This window comes from Grammomys surdaster, unplaced genomic scaffold (genome assembly GCF_004785775.1).
Source record: "Grammomys surdaster isolate TR1022 unplaced genomic scaffold, NIH_TR_1.0 143, whole genome shotgun sequence".
In the NCBI taxonomy this organism is placed as follows: domain Eukaryota; kingdom Metazoa; phylum Chordata; class Mammalia; order Rodentia; family Muridae; genus Grammomys; species Grammomys surdaster.
Window position 1 is genome coordinate 9,101,479 of NW_021604601.1, and position 25,012 is coordinate 9,126,490.

Consider the following 25,012-nt stretch of genomic DNA (forward strand, 5'->3'; position numbering starts at 1 on the left):
TGTGTGTGTGTGTGTGTGTGTGTGTGTGTGTGTGTGTGTGTGTGTGTATTTATATATATATATATTTCTCTGTGTCTTAGGAGGCTTTGATAGAGTTTAGATAACAAAGTTTCAGACAGGCAGATTGTAGAGAGAATCTCTTATAAGTATCACCTGTTAATAAAGAAAGCTTATGGCCAGTGTACAGAGGAAGTAGAAGGTGGGACATCTAGCAAGGATAGAGAAGTTTCTGGGAAATAGTGAGAGGCAGGGGAGATTTGAGAGCCGTATGCTGAGGAAGGAGTCCGGGACTGAAGGAGAGGTAACTAACCAGGAGGTACATAGATTCAGGTTAGAATCAAGGAGAGAGGCGCCTGGGAATGCTGAGGAAAAGGACGGAACGTGGTAGTAGAGGAACTCTGGATAGAATGAGGAGAGATTTGAGTAGCAACTCTGAGGAGGAGACAGATATACAGCAGCAGGTAATCGAACTCAGGGTAGAATAAAGGGGAGACGTTGAGGAAGACACTGAGGAAAAAGCTGAACTCGGGAGACTCACCCCAGGAATGCTGAGGAGACAAGGAGGGGAAAGCAGGCACGTAGCTGACCTCAGGTAGAGAGATAAGTTAAAGCACATCCGAGAACAAGCAAAGCTCATGGCCCAGGCATTTGTTAATAGATAATTAGTCCCGGAGTTGTCATTCCAGGAGCAAGGCTGGAAAGACAAACTTGGATTTATTCTTTATACAGACATGTTGAGTATATTGCTCCTGGGTGCCGAGCAGTGCTTACGTTCAGTTAGGGTAGAGGTTAGCTAAAGAGGTCAGGCATTACCCGTGAGTCACAGAACAGGAGAGAGAGTGTTGGCCATACACCCAGGTGGATGTTCTAAAGCCGCAGGCCTGGTCAGCTCCTTTGCCTTTTGCTCCACGTGATTTTTTTTCCTTTTACTGTCTTACTTTTTTGTAAATGGGAATAATTAAGACCTACTCAGAAGTCCCGACTTTAGAGCAGTTAGGTCAGTGGTAAGGGCCTCGGCAGTAGCTTGCAGAGTGGCATTCCAGGTGACACAGGAAGCTTGCTCGTGGAGCCAGCCAGTGCTCGAATCATGTGCTCTTGTGTTTTCCCCGAGTTAGGGCATGGAGACGTCAGTCCGTGTCCAGAGACTGTACCAGCACTTGTGTTACTCTTAGTTCTCCTGTCAGCCCATAGCTGAAGGAGTCACAGTCTCTAGAAGTCAAAAAAAAAAAAAAAAAAAAACCTCCTTCTTTTCTCTTCCCACACAGGTTGGTGGTGGAAATGACCCCTGGTCAGCCTGGAATGCCCCCAAACCTGGGAACTGGGACAGCTCCGATGCCTGGGGCACTAGGACAGATGGGACTGGTGCCCAGAGGAACAGCAGTGCCAACAACTGGGACACGGGCTTCGGCCACCCGCAGGCCTATCAAGGACCAGGTGAGAGGACACTTCTGCCTGAGTGACAGGCAGGAGGAGGAGGCTGATGTTGCTTTCCTCTAAGTCAGCACAGCACAGTGACTCTCATTCAGTACTGACACCCTCTCCTTGGAACAGTGGCACCTCCCAGGAAACTCAGGAACTCACTTGACTTCCTGATGCCAGTTTATTGCTAAGAGTAAATCAAAGAATACAACAAGCATTAATTCAGATGAGGAGGTACATGGGTGAGGTGTGGCGCTTCCAGGCCCTCTGCTGCCGTACCTGGTGGTGTCCAGGCTGACCAGGGGTCATTACCGCCAGCATCTGCACATGCTCACCAACAAAGAGCCACTGTTAGAACCCTGCAGCCCAGAGAGGTTTCTGGAGATTGGTCCCCTTGACATGGTTGACTGTTTGCTACATCTCCAGCCCTTCTCCTGTTCACAGAGGATGAGATGGAAATGAAGACTCTCAGTTTCAGTCCTTCGTGGCTTATTTTTTTTTTTTTTTCCTAGTGGTGAGGTTCAATTTTGAAGTCTTCTCTGGAATGGAAGACACTTCTGTCATGAAGGAAATGTCAGCCATGAGGCCTGGGTCGGGAGGCTCTGTGTACAACTCCTGACTGTCCATTCTAAGCACAGGAGAGATTTACTGAAAGAGAAGCAGCTCAGTGATTTAGAAGGCTATCTGTAACCCCAAAAAGGTGGCCAGGCGTGGAGAGATGGTTCAGTGGTTGAAAGCACTTGTTGCTCTTACAGAGAGGACCAGGCTTCATTCTCCAGGATGCACACAGTGGCTAACAATTTCTCTAACTTCAGTTCCAAGGGATACAGTGCTGGGCTCCGTGGTCACTGCATGCACGTGGTCACAGAAACACAAACGTAAAATGTAAATGAGAAGATTTGGATGGCCTTGTTGAGGAACAGTATCCAAGGCTGCCCCCAGTTTCCATGTGCTTACACGCCAGCACTACACACATGTGCACATGCACATACATGGTACAAATCCCACCCCGCCCACAGAAAGGGTGTCAGCGCTGGAGCTAAGAAGGTCCAGGGCTGCTCTGTTCTCATTGTCTCTGACTTGTCCCTTTTGCTGTGGCACGTACCTCTCGACTGTGTGACACGACAGAGCCTGACAGCCAAGGACGCTTGCTGCTCTTCCGCCATGTCTGTCTCTGTGTTAGACTCTCGTTTTTAGAGATATTATCCTTTTCTCCTTAAGGTCTTTGAATTAAGATGGTTTTCATTTGTTTGTTTCTTATTTGTAAGTTTGTAAGATTAAATTTGCTTCTGTCAAAGCTTCTCTTGGGTACCAGTCCACACTGCTGTAGTCTGCATTAATTAGAAGTTACTCAGAGAAAAAAAAACAGTGTTTTAAATTTTTTTCTATATTTAATGGCAGCTATGGTAGTGCACACCTTTAATCCCAGAATTTGGAAGGCAGAGCCCAGTGGATATCTGTTAGTTGAGGCCATTCTGGTCTATAAAAGTGAATTACAGGACAGCCAGAACTACACACACAGATACACATACACACACACACACACACACACACACACACGCACACGCACACTCTTTAAGCTTATACAGCATATTTTGATATTTTGATTTGTATAAGGCAGTGATTACTGCAATTTGAAATTAACATAGCCATCACCTCACACATAATGTGTGTGCATACATGTGTACATATATATGCTGTCTTCCAGTATATAATACTAACACTGACAATTACCCCAAGCTGTGCATAAGAGCTCATGACTTGTTCCTGAAAGTTGCACTGTTTACCCTCCCATCCACATCCCTGCATCCCCTCCCCACCCCATCCACATCCCTGCTGTTGTCCCAGGCCATAGTTGCCCATAGAGAATGAAACTACAGGAAGAAAAGCCTGAGTAAGAAGGTCCATGGTTTTTTATTTTTTCACTATTGAATTGTTAGGGGTAGGTTGCTTTTAGATTTTTATCTACTTTTGGTTTATGTATGAATGTTTTGCCTGCATGCATGTCTGTACACTGTGAGTGTGCAATGCTCTGAGAGGCCAGGGGAAGACATTGGATCCTCTGGAGCCGAGTTACTGACTGCTGTTAACCACTATTTGTATGCTGGGAGCAGCCAGTGCTGTAACTGCTAAGCCATGTCTCCATCCCCTCACTATTGATCTAAGAGTTCCCTGTATATTTGGAAATACTCACCCGTTATCACATACCAAGTACTCTGGTCTATCCATAGCACCTGATTACCAGTCCAGTGCTGCTTCCTGTGCTGTGCAGAAGCCTGTTGCTTGATGTGGCCCTATCTGTTACCTTTGCTTTAGTTCCCCGACTCTGGTGACACCTAAGCATAGTGCTGAGGATGTGTCAGCGGATTTGTCTCCATTGTCCTCTGGGAGTTTTATGGTTTGGGATCTTAATGTTTAAGTAACTGATTTTCTGTTGACTTTTATATATGATATAAGGTAGGGGTCTGATTTTATTATTGTGAGTAGATACAGTTTTCCCAATGCCACTGACTGAAGATACTGTCTATTGTGTCACCTGAGGCACTTGTCAAGATTTTGTTACCCTAACTGCTTTATTTAACCTATTTCTGATGTGTCCTTTGCATTCAGAAAAAAGGACAGAATTCAGAGGTCAAGGCTTAAGGCTGACTGCAAAGCCTGTGCTCTTCAGATCCACGTGAGGTCCAGGCTGTGCTCTGTTCCCATCTCCCACACTAGCTATCTTGAGCAGTCGAGCAGTCGGCACTCAGAGTCAGGCTTCCCACCTATGTTTCGTTCTTGTTTTCCCTCCCTGTAGCAACTGGTGATGATGATGAATGGGACGAAGATTGGGACGACCCCAAGTCCTCCTCACCTTACTTTAAGGATTCAGAACCAGCTGAAGCAGGAGGCATCCAGCGGGGAAACAGTCGTGCAGGCGCCTCTTCCATGAAGCTGCCCCTCAACAAGTAAGTGTAAAGGGGAGCCAAGGATGCAGATAAGCGTGCATGTGTGTGTGAGCGTGTGTGAGCGTGTGTGTGTGTGCGCGCACATTTGCGCTCTCTCTGTCTCTGTCTCTCTGTAATATAAGAGAAGTTTGACTCTTTTCTATTCTACTACTAGTAATCTACTAAATTTTGAGTCTTGTTTGGCCTTTAGTCTTAGATTAGAAGCCGATTTCATTAGTTTTGCAGGGTTAATGAGTGAAGCGTTTATTTAGTTAAAAAGTCTTCAAGCCAAGCACAGCAGGACACACCTGCAATGCCCACAATCCTCGGCTGTATGTAACAAGTTTGAGGCTAGCTTGGGCCTCCAAAACACCCTTCAAAATACTTTTTATTGCTTTACTTATAAGCGCCATGATATATTAATATTTCACCAATAAAAAATAATTGTTATTAAGAAATATTTTTAGCTATGGAAAGCTAAAAAATAACAGTTCTCTCAATGTTTAGCTGTTTTATTAATCACTTCCTGTGTGCCAGGAATTGTGCAAAGTAGCTCATGGGCACCCTCAGACCCCTTGGTAGAATATGACGTTCCTGTTTACTGAAAGGAAAGCTGGAGCCTAGGGTGGATACAGTGCTCACATTAGCACTGATGGTTGCTGAGCCAGTCAGGGTCCAGGCTCTCAGGACCCAGAGCACAAGGTCCCAGACTCTGTGGAATGGGTTTCTAGTGTGTGTTTTTACTTACTTAAAGTTCTCTTAGTTGAAGAGAAGTACTTTTGTGGAATGTGGAGATTCACTGCTTGTGGATAAGGAAGCACTGCTGAGGGGTTTGGAGGTTGGAGAAAGTGCATAAGGAATGACATTAGTAAGTTCTCCCAGCAGTCATACTAAGGAAGTGTATCCTAAACTGTCAATACTTTGTCCCTGTAGGCTAGGTCTGCAATTCACAGAGGATTCAAAGAATGTTAATTTGTGTCTGACTTGTTTTTCTGGAAAGCCTTGTGTTTAGCATATCTCTGGAGATTAGGATCAAGGTCTTGAGGCCTGCAAGGTCTCCATAGTCTGTTTACATAACACAGGCTAAATGAGCTCGCAGACCACATGCATTTGCCTCTCCAGTTTCCTGCTTTACGGTGTCTGTGCTCAGTTCTGGGCATAATAACTCTAGTCATGGCCGTCCACGGCCATCATTAGACTCAGGAAGACTGGCTGTGATGGGCTTGCTCTCAGCTGTTCTTCCAGCCTAAGTGTAAACTGGGTTTAGAGCCCTCTTACCTCCTACCTTTGTCTCTGGGTCCTCTGAAAAGTAGACACCAAAACAAAGGAGCCAGCTCAGGAGCCCCACACCCCTCCCTCTGTTCCAGCTCAGGAGCCCCACACCCCTCCCTCTGCTCCAGCTCAGGAGCCCCACACCCCTCCCTCTGCTCCAGCTCAGGAGCCCCACACCCCTCCCTCTGCTCCAGCTCAGGAGCCCCACGCCCCTCCCTCTGCTCCAGCTCAGGAGCCCCACACCCCTCCCTCTGCTCCAGCTCAGGAGCCCCACACTCCTCCCTCTGCTCCAGCTCAGGAGCCCCACGCCCCTCCCTCTGCTCTGCACTTGCTCCCCACTTTGCTCCCTGGGTTTGTTCTGAGTTTGATGACTTGTTTCAACCCAGATCTCTCATCTCTGAAGCAAAAAAGGTTGGGTTTAGTTAGAGATTCTTTGTGCTCTAAAGTATCATTGCCATTTGAAAATATATTAGTCCAGGCTCATTTAAACCTGTGTCTCCAAGACTTCTGTCTCTCTCAGGGAAAGAACTTAAAGCCTTACGTAGTATTTTGAAGTACTCAACAATTTATTTTATGTGTTAGCTATAAACATAAGCCTTGTGCCAGAAAGGGAAATTGGAAATTAAAATATCCTGGAGCATTGTGAGAACACATCTTGATAATGCTCAAAAATTAATATATTACTGTGCTTAGGTGTGAAGAAGTTAGCCAGTGGCCATTGTTATAAGTAGCCAACTCAGATTGCCATGCTGCTTCTTGGGGGATAGAGAACTTTCTTCATCTCTGCCCTTTACTCTGTCAGTGGTTAAGCAGGTAGAGAACCTGTGGGCAGCACACCTGCTGGAACCATAGGCTCAAGCTTTACTGAGTGGCTAACTGGCCAGCAGGCCATCTAATTACTTTGGTTTCACCTTTCCATCTGAAAGACACAACAGGGTTAAAACTGGCATGTTAAAGTCACATGGTGAGAATTGAATTTTAATGAAGATGGACAAAGTCTCACAAGACTTTCTTCTTGAACAGATTTCCTGGATTTGCAAAACCTGGCATGGAGCAGTACTTGTTGGCCAAGCAGCTAGCAAAACCCAAAGAGAAAATCCCCATCATTGTAAGTGTGTTCATTCTCGTCTGTTTCCTTTATCTCTAATTAAAGTTTTTATACCTACGCTAAGAACAGTAGTCTTTCTGGAAGTGTTTTGAAGCACACTTGTACTGTCCCAGATAGTTGATAACGTGTCTTAGGAGTACTAAAGATAATCAGCATAGATCAATAATGTTACTGCTTCTCCGTTTTCCCCGTTTTTATCTTTCAACTATTAATGTTGAACCATCACACGTACATTTCAGTACATTTTCTTTTCCAAAATGTCAGAGACTCTAAGACATAGGGCACATTTTATGTTCTGTTTCCATGCCAGCCTTATTTATTCAGCCAGTAGGCTCAGCTCAGATATTTAGGTTTCTACCCTGATGAAAGTAGAAGCACAGAATTAGAATAAGGTGCTTTTCCAGTATGCCGGTAATAGAATTTCTCCAGTAAACCGGCTGTCAGCTCAAGATAAGGGGCTAGCAAATGAAGCTGGGAGTTAATGGCACCATTAACAATTTAATCTGTCTTGGTAAGGTGATTGTTATATAATATGGCAGAGGCTCTGTGGTTTCATCCAGTACTCAGATGGTTAATATGGTTTTTATCTAGGCAATACCTAGTGAATTCCCACGTGAAATTCTAGGGGCCAGGGGTGGGGGGAAGAGCTGTGACTATTTTGCAACCTTGTTGACTCAACTGTAGCTGAGGGAAGCCTTGGATGTAGTATCACCATGGTTGCAGATGAGCAGAAGGAACCACCAGCCTTCTGCTGTAATCTCTGGCCTCAGGGATGCATGATAAAATACCAGGGATGATAATGGATCCTTTAATTACTTTCTCTCATCTGTAAAAAGTTTCAGACACTAGGAATCTCCAAATAGAAGTGCAGCATCCAAAGCCCCTTGTACCACTTGTCCTTCCAAAGCACACCTGTGATGATTATCTTCTGAATAGTTAAGAAGATTTGAATCTTTATGCCAGGCTGGGAAAAAAACCAAACACATACATCACAAGTCTTCTCATTAAATCTAAAGCTCTGTAGGCTAAGAGTGGAGGCCTGCCCCTCATCTTTAGTGTGGAATTTGTCACAGTTGTGACTATGATAGAACAGAACGCTGTCCATGAGTTTTGGGAGTGGTAGACCCATGAACCTATGGGCAGGCTACTGATGCAGCCTCTCACATAGCAAAAGAAAGAGGAAAGCCATTGAGTCTTCAGGAGGCGGGGAAAAGAGACAGAAACCCAGTTTGTGCTTAGGCTGAAAACTAGCATTACTCACTGATAACATAAGGTCTGGTAACATTGGGGATCCAGGCCCTTTGTCCTCTTCACAGAGGATTACTGCTAAGATAGGCCCGCTGGTACCTTACTGAAGAAGCTCAGCAGAGCTTCTTGGACATGGCCCCTGAGGCAGCTTAATTGTGTGTTCTTAGAGACCTCTTTGGTTCCATAGTAACCATCTGCAGTCATCAGCCACCTCCTGACTTAGTGATCCCATCCTGTGTTTTCCTCCTCCGCACAGAATGAGAGATGGCGTTCTTCCTGCCCCCTGGCGTGTGCTAACCTTGTTTGCTGAGCCGGTCTCATCTTGCATAGGTCTCTCCTCAGCCCCATCTTTTCCCCATGTTCTCTTTACTTCTCACCATGCTTTCCCTCAGTGCAAGATTAAAACCTGTTTTAGAGATGGCCATGGTGGTGCTGGCCACGGTGGCGCTTGCCTGCAATCTTGGCTCTCAGGAGACAGAGGCACAGGGACTACTGCAAGTTTAAGGCCTGTGTAGTGAGCTCTGGGCTAGCAAGGACGGCATAGTTGACTGTCAGAGACAACGAAAGCAACAGATGCCCTGCTTTATGAGTATGAGTCTCTTTGCTAGACACACTGTTGGATTTGGAGACAATATGTTAGTGTTTTACCTTATCCCCAAATTACAAAGTTCACTTTATTTTTCTGTTCTAGTCCAGGAAGACAAGATGTTCTTAAGGCAGTAAGGACTTGTGCTGTTTATTTTCTTTGATTAGTTTTGAGAGGTTTTTGCTTTTATTTTTGTTTTGAGACAGGGTCTCAGTGTAGCTGAGATAGTGCCTTGAGCTCACCCTCCTCTGTTCACTTTCCGTGTTCTAGGATTACAGGCATGGACCACCATATCCATCTCTCCTTGTATGTTCTTTGTAAGGTCCACTGCCTTTAATTTGGAGCTTTCAGATCTGTAACCCTTTCTGTCCATTTGGGAATTGATGGACCAGAACCAACTCAAAACTTTGCAGGCAGGATTGCTATGAGCCCAGGTGTTAGCCTTGGGATCCATGGAGCTCCATATCCTCTCTAGCCTTGGTTGCAATTTTAAACAGGATGAAAGCAACTGGATTTGGGGTAGCAGAGATGATCAGAGCTCAAGACTAACATGCCAGTTCTCTATACCCTGTGTGGAATTCAGATAATATCCCCTTCTTCACCCCACCCCAGGCAAACCCCTGGGATAGTACAAGTTTGAGAAACCTCTCCAGACCTTTTGAACCTGTACCTCTGTCGTAGGTGGACAACGTACGGGGTCCTGGGGGGTAGGGAGAGTCTGGCAAGCATTGCCTAGGAGTCCTGGAGTCCTGGAGTCCCGACTCCCTGCTTGGAGACAGCAGCAAGCTGGTTACTGTGTTTCTACACTAGCACAGGAGTCCCAGGGGAAAGTAGTTAGCCTGGGCCTTGCTTCCCTTTTTTGGATTTTATTTTGTCTGTTGTTTTGTTTTGGTTGTGACAGGGCTACTGTGTAGCTGTCTAACTAAATGATTCCCGTTCCTCCGCCTCCCAAGTGCTGAGATTGCAGGCGTGTACCACCACACCCATCTCTGGGTCTTGACTTTGAGGAACAGAACACCCTAACACACCATGGCTGAAATAATGGCTGTCAGGCTGTGGCCAATCTCAAGTTGCTCCAAGCATCTTACATAGACCAGTTACGTATTTGAAAATTGTTTCACCAGTTAGCCCTGTACTAAGTTACAAACCAGAGGAAAGTGTGTACAAAACCTGAGTATATGACATCACTAACAAACCCTGACATGTAAATTTTTGTTTTCATAAAAAAGTCAATGTTAAAGGTTTTTTTTTTTTAACTTTAAATTGTACAGGGAGAGCTTCTATACTCCAGCTCTCTAGGTGTGGCCCAGTTCTCTTCATGAGCAAGATGTCTGCATGGAAGGGATGGGTTCATCTCGACAACTGTGGTTTTCAGATGTGATGTGTGCTGGGACTACAGACCCCTTCTTCCTTCTCCAGTAGGAGTTGAGAATGGCAGCCATAAGGACTGCCAGTTCTTCCATAGGAACGAGAGTGACTGTCCTAGGACTGCCAGTTCTTCCGTAGGAGCGAGAGTGGCTGTCCTAGGACTGTCAGTTCTGAGCAGAACTCATCGCTGCTGTTGTAGCTGTGTTACTGTTCTCCCAAGTTACAGAATTAACTTGTCCTGCCTCATTGCTTAGGTTGGAGATTATGGCCCTATGTGGGTTTATCCTACCTCTACGTTTGACTGTGTGGTAGCTGATCCTCGGAAAGGTTCCAAAATGTACGGTCTGAAGAGCTACATTGAGTATCAGCTAACGCCTACTGTGAGTACCTGCTCTCAACACAAAGCTGGCTGCGGCTTGCCTTTTCTTCCGTTTCAGACCTTGGCATTAGTAATGCTGTTGCCTCTTTCCCTTATTTTGTAGAACACTAACCGATCTGTAAACCACAGATATAAGCACTTTGACTGGTTATATGAGCGTCTCCTGGTTAAGTTTGGGTCCGCCATTCCGATCCCTTCTCTCCCAGACAAGCAGGTCACAGGTGAGTTTGAGCAGTACCGTTCAGTGTGACTGTATCGAGCTAGAGGCAGGTCACCCTGCTGATAGGCAGGTGTGAGTGGTGACTACCGACACTGTGAAGAGACTGTACATGAGTGTGGAAGTTACCTGAACATCTAATAGAAACTTAAGGCAAACTTTGCTCTCAGAGAGCTGCATGTACACCTTGAATTCTAGAAAAGTCCTTGTTTTTGTTTCCTTCTACCAGATGTACCTTTTTAAGTGTGAAAAATGGAACCTTAGAAAACAGAAGTTATCTGAACAACCTAAAACGAAAACAAAAGCTTCAGACCCAAACAAGAGACAGACTCTGCCGCACTGCGCTGGGGTGTGTGTGTGTGTAGATAGATTCCTCCCAGCGGTCCTCTGAGTGATGCTCCAGTGTCTCATAGTACATCATCCCAGCGGTCCTCTGAGTGATGCTGCAGTGTTTCCATAGGGCTGGTGCCAGGCAGTGGAGAGTGCAGGTGCAGAGTGGAGGTGCAGGTGCATGGCTGCCGTAGCCGTGGCACTCAGAGGGTCAACACCCCTCAGACCACTGTACCTCTGGTTTAGATCATGCTCCTTCCTGCTAGCCACCCTTTTTGCTTTATTTTTTAAACTCTACATTTTTTTCCACTTCTTTTGTGTTTTAAATTTTATACTGTGTCCTTGAATTTTATACTCTACTTTTATGTACTAGATTGAAGTAACATGTGCTTCATTGTCTATAAATGAATAGGCCAAGGTTTTCAGCCAAGGAATTTAGTATTGATTTAAAACACACGGCAATATTTCCAGAGTTTACAGGACCTCCACATTAAGTGTTTTTAAAAGGGCGCAGAGGAGGCTCAGGCATGCAGCCAAGGCATGGCACAGCACAGCAAGCAGCAGCCTCAGTCTGAAGAAAGTGGGGCTTTGACTACTCTCTGGAGGTGTGCCGAGGACATTGAGAGGCACAGGACAGCGTTATGTCCCTGTGTCTCCTGCCTGTGGCACCCACAGCATCAGCACTGTGTTTAGACTACCCTCGCTGCACTCCTAGACAAAAGCAAGAGGAAGTGCGGGAGACATTGTCACGATGCTCGTCCTAGGAGTTCATAGATGACATCCTGTTTGTACATTTTGTTTGTTATTTGTGAGGGTCAACCAGGTTGTATTTTGGGGTTTCCAAATAATATTTTCTCACACTTAGTGAAAGCTTAGGTAAGGTTTGGGAAAAATAGATAAACATAAGTCCCTTCCATTCTCTTGCTTACAAGTCTCTGGATCCTGGTTTAACCTAGTAAGCATAAAATACTATGCAAAGTCATAGTTAAGCCAGTTGGGTCTCAAAGATTTCTACAAGGAGGATTGCTAAATAAAAATGATCAACTTTCACTTATTGACTAAGTAATAAACTCAGGTACTGATTTTTTTTGCTCCAGAGGAAGTTCAGTGTGTCCCAGGTACATACATCTACCAGGTCCCTTCTGTGATGAAGGCTGCCATCTTTCTCAAGGCTGAGACTGGGTTCCACATCCTTTATTGTATGGAGTACTTGCTCTGTGCTCCTAAGTGTGCAGCTGGCAGTGCTTTTATATAGAGGCTTTGTGTGGGACCCATGTGTTCACTGCCACTTGTTGTAGCATACCGCCGGTAGATGGCTCTCTCTTACTGGAAGATTTACTCCTATGTACTCTTCTGAAGGAAAGTTGAGGCTACATTTTCTGAAAATTTACTTTTAAATTGTATGCAGTAAGTGTATTCTTTGGCTTGGCAGCGGTGGCACACGCCTTTAATCCCAGCACTTGGGAGGCAGAGGCAGGCGGATTTTTGAGTTTGAGGCCAGCCTGGTCTACAGAGTGAGTTCCAGGACAGCCAGAACTACACAGAGAAACCCTGTCTCGAAAAACAAACAAACAAAAAAAATGTATTCTTTGGTGTGGGGTTCTACAGATCTTGGTAACTACTATTATAGTCCTGTGACATACTTGTCTTGCAGCACAGGGTGGTTCTGTAACCTCTTAAATGTCATGGTGCTTATCGTTCTGTTTCAGCTCCTTCCTCTGGTCCTGTCCTTGGCAGCGTCTGTTCTTTGTTGCTGTATTTCTCTTTTCTGGAATACATCATGAATGGAAACAGTGCCGTTGAGATTCACTCCATTTGTTATATCAATACTTTTTCTTTATTGCTGTTACTAGAGTGTGCAGATACACAGTAATTCTTCATCCTTCCATTCATTGAAAGACATTTGAACCTCTAGTTCCAGGCAGTTACAAGTGAAGCTGCTAGCATTGCCTGTTTAGATAGTTTGTTCTTAGTTTTATTTGTTTTTGAGACAGGCTCACAGGCTAACTTGGGACTCATTACGTAGCCCAGGCTGGCCTCAGGCATCACTGCTCTTGCCGAAGCCCCTGAGTGCTGCAATTACAGGCACATACGCCATGCCGCCGAGCAATCAGGTTTTTATATCAACATGAACACATTTTCCTCCGTAAATTCCCAGCAGTAGAACAAATAGATCAGTTGGTTTGCATTGTTTTAGGAGTCTCTCAGACTGGCTGTGCAGTTCTGGAGTCATATCAGCGATATATGAAAATCCATGTTTCCACATCTTCACCCACACTTGGTAATATCCATTTTTCATTGATTCTGCTTGACCAGTCCTATAAGCATGTGGTATTCTGGTTTTGTTGTCTTTCCTTACTGATGGGTTGTATAGAGAATCTTTTCATACCTTATGTCTGCCCATATGTCTTTTTTGGTAAAGTGTCTGTTCAAAACTGGTTCTTTTTTAAAATAGAATTTGTTAGTCTATTTTTTATTGTTGAATTTGTTCTTTATGTTGTAGAAACAGTTCTCTATCAGATGTGTGATGTGCAGTGCTTGCCCCAACTATAGCTTGCCTCTTTGTTCTCTTAACAATGTGTAGAAAAAGCGTTTAATTTTAGGAAATCCCTTGTCTTGCTTAGCCTATCTCTTATGGTGACAAACACCTGAAAGGAACAGTTTAATTAAACAAGGAATGATGCTTTGGGCTCACATGTCAGAGGCTTCTCCATGCCTGCGCATGGTAGAGCAAAAAGTGGAGAAGGGAGTCAGGGATGTTTTCCAGGGACACCTCCAGGAATCCACTCCACCCCCATTCCCACAAGCTAGGGTCTCAGTGTCGACCACGAGTGTCTGCAGCGGGTGTTTAATTTCAAACCTTAGCATCTAGCATTTCAGGGGGCTATGAATTGTGCTTTTGGTATTGTATCTGAAACCTCTTGGTCTAACTTCAGCTCATGATACATTTTTCTAAAAGTTGGATGGCTTCGGGTTCTGCATGGGTGTCTGACGTGCTTAGGATGGAAGTTGTGTGTTGGAGGCACAGCAGGGGTTGAGCTCCACTTGTTTGCTTCCGGGTGCTCAGAAGGCCTCCTTTCCCTGATACACTGCATCTGCCCTTTGTACAGATTCACTTGGTCATTTATTTGTGTGATCTGTTTCTGGACTTGTTTCCTCTGTGTGTTCATAAGTGTGGGTGGTTTGCTTACATGCATATCTGTGTGCCACACACATGCCTCATGCCCACAGAAGCCAGAAAAGGGCATTGAATCACCTAGAACTGGAATTACAGATGGTTGTGAACCATCACATGGGTTCAAACCCAGTGCCTCTGCTGGTCATGGGATCTTTAGCTTCTGGCTTTTCATGCTGCATAGTGAGTGTCTTTCCATTGCCTTCTGGCCTACATTGTCCATGTGGCAAGTTAGCCATTAAATCTGCTGACTCCCACACAGGCCAGCCTGGCTGCTGTAGATCATGGTTTCTGTTTCAGTCTCGCTGCTTTAGCTCTGCTTCGTGGGAGTGTGGCCACTCTTGACTTAGAGGGCCTGGCTTCTGCCATCTTGTACCTCTTATTGATTCCTGAGATGAACTTTCTAGTCCAGTTCCTGCACTGTGAACTCTAGAAATTCCATTCTGTAATTCTGCCTCCTTTGGGGTCGCTGATTATTGCTTACTGGTTATGTTGCCTGTTAATTTTTCCAGTAGTTCTTTGAACATAAAGAAACTGCTTTGATTTTTTTTGTCCGCTAAACTCAACGTATAGCAACACTTGGTAACGGTTTCTATTGACTGATTTTTTTTTCTTCAATGTAGGTCCTATCTTTTTGGCTGATTGTTTTTATTTAATCTTTCTTGGGGGGGGGGGTGGGAAGTAGTTTTGAGACAGGGTTTCTTTGTATAGCCCTCGCTGTCTTAGAACTTGCTCTATAGACCAAACTAGCCTTCAACTCAGCAATCCCACTGCCTCTGCCTCCTGAGTGTGAAATTAAAAGTGTTTATTTTTGTTTTTAATGAAAACTGGACCTTGTTAAGCATCTGTTTTAGCAGCTCTGGATTCTGCCTCTCTGGAGGTGGTTGTTTGTATTTTATTTGCATAAGGAATTGGCCTAGCCTGAATCACAGAACTCTGCCTAGCTAACAACTCAGTGACATGATAAGTTTGTTCCTCCACACAGACTGGCAGGAAGCCTGGGATTGATTGGACAGAACCATGCTGGTGTGGGTTCTTTGCTCTCTTGGTGTGACTACAGGAAGTAGAGGGCATGCAAAGCTCAGGTCACTTCAGGTTATCCCCAGCCTTTACTTCTCCTAGTCCTTCCTTTTGTTTTTGTTTGGGAGGGGTAGTATTTGTTTGTTTCTGGAAATAAGGTCTTACTGACTTGCCCAGGTGCAGTGGAAACATGGTTTTCTTTGGTCAGATGATGTTTTGCTGGGGCAGACGGATGAAGGAGTGGTTTTCTGAAGTAGTCACAGGAGAAAGGATGTTCTGTTAAAGCAAACACATGAAAAGATGCATGATATTAAGAAGGACCAGACAGACGTTGGGCGATGCTAGATGGTATTGGTATGCCTTGCCATTCCTTAATGGTCATCATCTGTAGTGACTTCAGAAAACAAAACAAAATTTAAAAAATACCAAAAAACTTCTGGTGGTGGTCTGTCTACAACTTGGGCTGATTGGCAGAGTGATGTCAGCTGACACAGACTCACGTGGAGTTTTGCTAAGATAGACGCACATGGTCAGGCAAGACCCATGGGAGAACACGTGATATTTGGAGGGAATATAACTAAAATCCAACAGACAGTGACAGAGGCGTCATAGCCAGCTTTACAACGCTTTACAACGTCATAGCTTTACAACGCTTCGTTGGTCTTGCACCTTCGCTGATCTTCACTTTGTTGAGAGACACATGGCGGCAGAGAACATCACTTGGCATCCCTGCTGGTCCTGGTCGGTCCTGCTAACTCGAGCCGGTTCAGTGAGGGAGGTCATGCCACCGATGCTAATTCCTGTTTGCCCTCCTGACACTACTAAACTAGACAGCTGACATACGTCCTGACAATGCATAGTGGATTTGCTCCAAACAACTATTTCTTATAAACAGGTCTACTTCCCCTGTATCTTGATAACTTCTCTTTTCCACTACCTCTGGTGGGTGGTGGGCTAAAAAAGAAGTTAAAACATTAAAAACCCGGGGGCTGGAGAGATGGCTTAGCGGTTAAGAGCACTGACTGCTCTTCCAGAGGTCCTAGTTCAAATCCCAGCAACCACATGGTGGCTCACAACCATCCGTAATGAGATTGAATGCCCTCTTCTGGTGTGTCTGAAGACAGCTACAGTATACTCATAAATAAAATAAATAAATTAAAAAAAAACATTAAAAACCCTTATTAAAAATACGTTTTTTTAAAAAAAAAATCAAAAATAGCACTCAGGCTCACCCCAAACTTCTGGACTCAGGTAATCCTGCTACCTTAACCTACTTTGTATCCTGTACTATTTCACCATGTCTCACTTCCTTTCTACCTAGGCCCTTTTCTATCTTCTTTGCATATGTTCGGTCTCATGGTTGGGCAGGAGCATGTGACTTAGACACAGTCTAGTTTCCTGTTCCAGAGAACTTGAGCCTAGCATGTGCTTGGTTCTGCCATCTTGGCTAAGCACAGCCACTGGCTTTCCCTCGTCACCTCTGAAGTTGACCCTGCCACCAGTGTTAGTGAGCACGGTCATCTCTCCTCACTCCACGTCACATGAGCCTTCTCCTCCTGTGGCACAGATGCCACAGCCGATCCCGACAGCTGATCCCGACAGCCGATCTCCAGTCTGCTTTGCCTGCATGGCCTCTGAGGACTAGGGAGGTCTACAGTAGCAGAGAGGTGGGACAGCCCAGATGCCACAGAGTCTCACTGTTCTTGGTGGAAGTTGAGCAGTTTTTCCAGCAGAAGACACTGTCAGATGCCTGTCTTGTCTTTGCTGACAAAAACCACTGTCAGATAGCTGTCTGTCTTTGCTGACTTCCAGGGGCTATGGTTGTTTTGGTGACATCATACAGCTTCCTGTTGGTTCTTGGAGATTTGGTTAGTTGAGGTCCTCCCTGAGCTGTGTTGGAGTTCCTGTCTTCAGACTCTCAGCTGATGCTGAGTTTGTTTCATGGGATCGTCAGGTCTCTGCTTGACTGGTGCTGGCTGTGTCATGCTTGCCAAGCTCTCCTTGTAAAACTGGAACAGTTGTGTGAGCGTGGCCGTTAGCTCTAGGGTAGGTATGGTCATGGGATGATTGCCTTTGCCAGTTAAGACAAAATAGAAGGGCTGCAGAGATGGCTCAGTGGCAAAGAACACTTGCTGCTTTTCAGAGAACCTGTGTTCAAGTCCCAGCATTCAGATGGTGGCTCACAATTGCCTATAAACTGGTTCTAAAGGGTCTGACATCACCTTCTGGCCTTCTTGGGCATCAGGGACACATGTGGTACATAGGCATATGTATGCAGGCAGAGATGCACACACATAAAAATTTTTAAAAAATAATAACTAAAAACAGCAACAAAAAAGTGAGAACAAAGTTAGTCTTCAGGGAATGTGCACACTCACCCCCTCATCCCACCCCTGTGTGTGTGTGTGTGTGTGTGTGTGTGTGTGTTTATGGAGTGTTGTTTGTTTACTTTTTAGGTAAGGTTTGCCTGTATAACCTAGGCTGGCCACTAACTTCTTCTGACAACCTCCTGTGTGTTGTATTATAGACATGCCAGGTTACTTTTCCAAAGTACTGACTGCAAACGTTAAGTACTTCCGTGCTTCAATATTACATTACAACTAGACATACTATGTAACCGTTAAAGCCTCGTCTACTTTATAAGAAAAGCATGGTAGCTTTCACCTACCACTCCTTTATTGCCCATAAAGCCTGCCCAGGAACTGGCCTAAGAACGGATTATAAACTAGAGATGGTTTTTCATTTTGAGATGTTTCTTTGCAATTAGCATTGTTGTTTGTCTTGCCAACATTAGTATTTGTTAATGTGTTAAATTGAAATTTCATTCATTTATAAAATTTATTTATTTATTTATTTATTTATTATTTTGTGTGCATGTGCCTGAGTGGATGTATATGCACTGTGCACATGCAGAAGAAGTGCTGGATCTCCTGGAACAGCCCATGAGGTCAGAAGAGGTTTCCGATCACTGAAGTTGTAGGAGCCACCGTGGAGGTGCTGGGAACCAAACTGGGTCCTCTGAAAGAGCAGTTAGTGCCCTTAACCACTGAGCCGTCTCTCCAGCCCTGAAGTTTCATTCTTGAAAACTAAAGAGTCAGGGCTAGGAAGATGGCTCAGTGGATAAGAACAATTGGTACACAGCACAGGGCCCAAGCTCGGATCTCCAGCACTTACCTAAGAAGCCAGGCATGACCACACAGAGCTGTCAGCCCAGCACTAACACTACAGGGGTGGAGACAGGAGGAGGGCTGAGGCATGTGGTCGCCAACCTAGCTTTAGGTCATTAACAGACCTGTCTCAAAGGAGAGTGATGGAACAAGATGCTCAACACTGTCCTGCGGCCTCCATCAATCCCATGTGCACACAGACACACACGGTCCATATATCACACACACGTGCTATGTTCACACACATACACCTATAAAATAGTCTAGCATACTTCTTGTGGATTTCTGAGCCCTTTACAGAACAGCTTTCTGCCAAGTGTCCAGCACTCACAGGCGCTTCCGTTTAACACTCATTAGAAGGAGTTGTGTGCGTCACGCTTGGTGTTCCTCTTCTAGGTCGCTTTGAAGAGGAATTTATCAAAATGCGTATGGAGCGGCTCCAGGCCTGGATGACCCGGATGTGCCGGCACCCCGTGGTGTCGGAAAGTGAAGTGTTCCAGCAGTTCCTGAATTTCCGGGATGAGAAGGCAAGTGTAGCTTAGTACCCCAGTCAGGGAAGTGGTGCTGACACGGCCACCGTGACACTTTATGTCGGAAGTGGGCCAGAGCAATGTTGGCTATTTAAAGGGACAGAAACCTTAAATCCCAGATACAGGAAGAGTGCAGTCTAGCAGGCTTCTGTACGCTGGAGTAGCTAGCCCAGGGTGGGTGGGGCACAGACAAGAACAACTATGCTTAGACGTGATGTGTTTTCCGTCATGCTCTTTAAAGTGGGCTCAGGAAGAACACTTGGTGCACAAGCATGAGGACCTGAGTTCAGATCCCCAGCGCCCACATTATAGCACATACCTGTAACCTCAGCATTATGAGGTGTGGAAACAGATTGTTGGAACTTGCTGGCTGCCATCCTAGCTCCAGGGTCAGTGAGAGGCTGTGTCTCAGAAGCATACGCTGTAAAGAGGTAGAGCAGGCCACCCAAGGCATCCTCTTCCTCTCACATGTGTGCTGGCACATGAACCCCCGCCCCCAAACACACACACACACACGTACCACACACTCGGCCGTGGGGAGGATAAACCCCAAATGTGGGCCTTGAGAGGAGAGTAGGCTACATGAGTTGTCTGAGTCCCTGGGCTCCCAGTGCCTCAGCACCATGAAGGAAAGTAGGGACTGAGACTGACGGTGCATCAGCCGTAGGAGAGGTGGGACGTCCACAGTAAAGGCTGGGCTCACACCGCCTGCTGCCTAGCAGGCACTCGGCCAGTGCCCAGAGGTTCCTTGTGATAAGCAAGGAGAAGCTGCCGAATGGCTCCTCCTTGCTGGCTTTGGAATCAGCCCTCTCCTGATGGCTCACACTGTGCTCCAGAGATGTTGCCTTTGTAACTTTACACACAATTCATAAAAACTGAAGAGAAACCATGGGTCAGTTCAAAAGTAACAGCAAGTGCTGTTTTATTATAGTATGACCCAGGGAAAAATGTTACCAAGTTATTTTTGCATTTAGTCAACTGGTAGAATTTTAAAAGGACCTAATTAAGATGTCATGTGTGAAAAATCAAAGGAAAAGAGTAACCGTTAGGCTCACCAGTGGGGACTGGGGAAACCCAGAAAAGACACCAAGAAGAGCAAGTCAAGCATGGTGACAAGCCCTTGGAATCCCAGAGCTCAGGAAGCAGGGAGGGTGGATCCCGGCCTGCCACCTCACCCGGTCTGCAAGTCCACAGGTCTGATGCCCTTACTCAGTGTGCCCTGTACACATGATGTGCACCTGCTTACACTCAGGTGCACACATGCATATAACAGGAAAAAATAATATCCTTTTATGGAGAGAAAAGAGTTAACTTTGTCAAAGAGTCTCATAGAGGATATTTATAGTCTGTGTTTATGTTGGAAGCCATTGCAAAATTGTGACTGAGTGTCCAGTCCCAGAGACATGTCTCCTAAGAACGCTCTGCCCGTGCCGTGATGCTGAGGTGTGCGAGCATCGGCCTGTGGTGCTGTAACACTGCCATGTCCTCACTTTCAGGAATGGAAGACGGGAAAGAGGAAGGCTGAGAAAGACGAGCTGGTGGGAGTTATGATATTTTCCACCATGGAACCAGAGGCTCCTGACTTGGATTTGATAGAAATGTAAGAGCCACTGCCTGGCTTTCCTTCTTAGTCTGCCTGTCTCCTTTGGCTCACTGTCTTGGCTAGGGTTGCAGCAGCTGTAATTCATATCTTGAGAGAGGAATTTATGGCTGAGTGGGGGTTTACAGTTAGATGGTGTCCAGGGAAGTCCCACCTACCTCAGCAGGTTAAGCCCCACGTTCTCAAGGTCTGTTCCATTGTTGGCATAGTGCTGGCTGTCTTCAGTAAAGTCTGACGGGATGAGGTGGCACAGAGACACCAGCATCCATGGAGCGCCCACAAAGCGGAATCTTGTTTGTGGTGCTGTTGGGATCAAACTGGCTGGACATTGTGTTTGGTCTGTGTGTCTCTGGCATTGCTGGTATGAGTGACAGCTGTCTCTGCTCCCAGAGAACAGAAGTGTGACGCTGTGGGGAAATTCACCAAGGCCATGGATGACGGCGTGAAGGAGCTGCTGACAGTGGGGCAGGAGCACTGGAAACGCTGCACGGGCCGTAAGTGCTGTGACTCAGTCTTTATTAGTTAAAACCAGAAAACCGAGCATAGCAAAGGAAGCTCAAGAAATGTCATAAAAGAATTACGTACTAACTTGAGTTTAAGGTCTGGTTAGTTGAGTAATCTCTGGAAAGTTCATCTTTCTGCATGTTTAGAGGGCATTTCTTGTTTGGTTGGTTTTGTTTTGCTTTGCTTTAATATTTGAGAAGGGTCTGTATAGCCCAGGCTGGCTTCTAACACTCTGACTGCTTGGCTTTACCCTTTCAAGTGACGTGTGTAATTGCAAGCATGCAGCACCAGGCCCAGCTCGTGACTGCTTCAGGTCTTTATGTGCCTGTTCTGGGATGTGGCAGGCTTCAGTGAAGCCTGGTGTTGGTTGTTGTTTTTTGTTTGTTTGTTTTTGTTTTTAGGAAATAGCCTATATACTTGACTAAGCCACTACAGAGGGACATGGTACATTAGCCAGGGCTCTGCTCGCCCTCCCCGAGATTAAGAATTTCTTTCTCCCTGTCCTTTATGTGTGGACTGTCATGTTGCTGAGCTTTTTCTCCCCTGTATCCCCAAAATTGTACAGCTGTGGGTTCCCAGGGCAGAATAAGTGAAACCTGCAGGATGGTGTCCTCTGTAGAGGAAGGCCAGGGAAGAGGTGAGGTGTGGGACATTCCCTGCAGGGACAGTGTCCTCTGTAGAGGAAGAACACTTCCCAAAACTGCGAGGCCCTGAGTTCAGTCCCCAGCATGACAGGAAAAAAGAAAGAAGGCAATAAATCCAAATAGATGATGCAGCTTTTTGAGCGATGAGTTGTTTTAGGTGCACAGTGGTAGAAGTTTGCTGTGACCTCAGGTCAATGGCACAGAGCAGGCAGGTCAGAGATGACGAGTGAACATGTCACTGAAGTGACCCTGCCGCTGAGCCCAGCAGTGGTGTCTTTGAGAAGGCCCCAGGTGCCTCCTGAGGGAGTCTGTGCTGCTGCTCGGATGGCCTAAGGCCAGGGTTCCTGAAGGCTCCAGGATGCTCCTCAGATCCAAGCCTGGACCTATATATGTCGCTCAGACAGGCCTCATCCCATAGCTGGGGTGGACCCCCTTCCTCTGGAGCCTCTCTTGCCACATTGAGCCATATTGCCAAACCTTTGTCTCCGGTCGCTGTGATGGCCACATGCACATGAACGGGCTTTGAAAGCTAGGAGTCTTGTAAGTGGGCCTCTTTCCCTGTGCTCCATCCAGTGAACGAGTGTGGAGTTGGGTTGTTCATAGTAGAATCTACTGCTAGTTGAGCAATCAGTTAAAATAATAGACAGTTAATTAAAGAAAACAGTAGTTGAAAAGTCATTTCATCAGTATTTCATTAAAGAATAGATGCTGGCCGGGCGGTGGTGGCGCACGCCTTTAATCCCAGCACTCGGGAGGCAGAGGCAGGCGGATTTCTGAGTTCGAGGCCAGCCTGGTCTACAGAGTGAGTTCCAGGACAGCCTGGGCTACACAGAGAAACCCTGTCTCGAAAAACAAAAACAAACAAACAAACAAACAAACAAAAAAAGAATAGATGCTATTTTCAATCATTTGAATGTCTTTTTATCTGAGTCACTGACAGAGAACGGTCAGTGCACTTCAGACTGCTCTGGGAACTAATCAGTTATCAATTCCTTCCAGCCTTACCCAAGGAGTATCAGAAGATAGGGAAGGCTCTGCAGAGCTTAGCAGCAGTCTTCAGCTCCAGCGGCTATCAAGGTACGACTGTAGCTGTTTGTAACGTTCCTTGTGAGGAGCTGCACAGTAATTGCCCTCCGTGAATTACTCGAGCACTCGTGTGCGTTATATGGTGCACATATGAGGGTTAGAGGTATTTTCTCTTGTGGGTCCCCATAAAGCATACAGTAAGCTCTGGTGAACTGTCACCCTGCTGTGCTTTAGAGCTCATGAGCTTCCTGAGCAGAGGAGAGAGAAGTGCAGTGGAATGAGGCTCAGGGCGCCTGCTGAGGGCACCGTCGGTTGGTACTGCCACCATTGTCAATCAATGAGCAATTGATACTTATATTGCATGGGGCACTCTAGCAAGTATTAAACGTGCTCAGTATATTTTATGACTTATGTCATTAAGTTTATTAAAACTGCTGTTTTTAAAGAGCTGTTCAAGTCCCTCCAGTTGGCATCTGTTTTAAGAGCGTGTGCTCATTGGTGGTGAGCACTGCCTATCCCAGAGCAATGCTGCACAGCTTGCTCTTCTAGTCATGTAAATGAGCCTGCTTCCCAAGGCTGCCTTAATTGCATCAGAGAAGTCTCTGGCTGCATCCACAGTAGTATGGATTGTAACACTAGAACAGTGTAAGAATTGCTGCCATGACCCTGCCAAACTGTGAAACATTCCATGGTCGTGGGGAGCCCCCCATGGACATGTCTTTGGTAAGACAAACATGAGAAGGCGTAAAGACAGCTCCTACACGAAGGAGTCCATACAGCATGTCTCCTGGCCCTCTTCACCAAAGTGAGCCAGGGGGCTCCCTCAGATGTCCATCTGAGGCACCTTCCCTCGCCAAAGGAAGAAAATTGGGCCATTGCTGAAAATAGTAATTGCCGTGGAATGAAGCATAACACACATATGCACACCAGAATTAATAAGATACTTGGAATGTCATCCCAGTGCCTTTGGGGGAGTGTGGACTCCATCTGCACTTCTGGAATTGTAACGAAGGACCCAAGCACTGGTGCTGCTTTCCCTGTCCAGATGCCGCTTGGTGGTGGGCAGAGGCTTGGCAAAGCAAGGCTTTCTAATAGAAGCATTTCAACAAGGAACAAAGGAATGATGGCAGAGGGGAACTTCTGTCATAGATGACTGAGGCTGCTTCAGGAAGTGTGAGAACTAGACTCAGCTAGGAACTGATTCTGGATCTGGTAAAGCCTCCAGGCCTGGTGGCCCATGTGAGGGCAAGAGAGGGATAGAAGAGCATGTGTCACCACAGAAATTGAGTCTAGAGTGGACCAAAGGGCATGCATGACTCATCTTCCTAACACCCCACAAAAAGACAGGGATGATAAGAGCCCCAAGTTAAGGATCACACCATCCTGTCTTGGGTGTGCACTGTTCTTGCACCCCGGCTCTCACAGAGCCTGCCTGAGGTGCTGGAGGCCCACACCCTGGCTCCTCCTGAGAACAGAGCGATGACTTTCCCTAGGTGTGCAGCACAGTGGCCATGGTCTTTAAATGTTCCTTATCGTTAAGTAAAGATTGCACATAAAATGATGTGTGTCCCAAGAAAAGAGAAACAGGGCACACAGGGTATACATGGGAAAAGCTGGTCACTGTCTTAGTTAGGGCTTCTCTTGCTGTGACCAAACACCGTGGCTAAAAGCCACTTAGAGGAAAGCATTTCTTTTAGCTTACACTTCTACATCTCAGGCCATCATTGAGGAAAGTCGGGGCAGGAACTGTTGCAGACACCATGGAAGAACTCTGTTTACTGGCCTGTGCCTCACAGCTAGCCCAGCCTCCTTTTGTATAGCACCTAGGACCAGCCGCCTAGGGGGTGGAACCACCCACAGTGAGCTGGGCCATCACACATTGATCATTAGTAAGGAAAATGCACCCGAGGCTAACCTAATAGGAACATTTTCTCAGCTGAGGTTTACTGTCCCATTGACTCTACAGTTTATGTCAAGTCAGCATTAAAAAACAGCACAGCCACGATCTGCTGCCGTCTGGGAACCGGGGCTGGGGATTCTCACCAACTGTGACAGTTTTAAAATTTTCTACACTAAAAGCTATCAATAAAGTCTGTAACAAAATCCATAAGTGTAGGGAAAATATATGTAGCACAGTGGCTTCCACGACTGCTATCTGTTTTAGGAGAGACCGACCTTAATGATGCAATCACAGAAGCCGGGAAGACATATGAGGAGATCGCCGGCCTTGTGGCAGAGCAGGTACTGTGGGAGTCACGCATTGTTACTTAAACCCAGACAGCTGTCCACTTTCCATTCCTGTGGCTTTTTATTCATTTTATTTAGTGGTAATGTTTTTTTTTCAGTTAAGCCACAGTGTACAGACATCTCATTAAGCAATCCACATGAAGCCACGCAGCTTACACCTGTAGTACTAGAACTTGGGAGGCTGGAGTAAGGGGGTAGCGTTGAGTTCAAGGCTAGCCAGAGCTACATGGTGAGTTCTAAGCTGA

General features: G+C 46.0%; 1 protein-coding gene across 1 annotated transcript in view; it reads left to right on the forward strand.

Annotated features, from left to right (window-relative positions):
* The window catches only part of Snx9 (sorting nexin 9), a 76,818-nt gene that overhangs the window by 46,348 nt on the left and 5,458 nt on the right, over window positions 1-25,012 (forward strand). Inside the window, exons 5-14 of the mRNA XM_028764350.1 lie at window positions 1,266-1,434; window positions 4,217-4,367; window positions 6,642-6,726; window positions 10,183-10,308; window positions 10,411-10,528; window positions 18,613-18,743; window positions 20,243-20,346; window positions 20,737-20,840; window positions 22,494-22,571; window positions 24,685-24,761. Of these exons, the coding sequence (XP_028620183.1) occupies window positions 1,266-1,434; window positions 4,217-4,367; window positions 6,642-6,726; window positions 10,183-10,308; window positions 10,411-10,528; window positions 18,613-18,743; window positions 20,243-20,346; window positions 20,737-20,840; window positions 22,494-22,571; window positions 24,685-24,761 (1,143 nt within the window). The remainder of the gene's footprint in view (window positions 1-1,265; window positions 1,435-4,216; window positions 4,368-6,641; window positions 6,727-10,182; window positions 10,309-10,410; window positions 10,529-18,612; window positions 18,744-20,242; window positions 20,347-20,736; window positions 20,841-22,493; window positions 22,572-24,684; window positions 24,762-25,012) is intronic.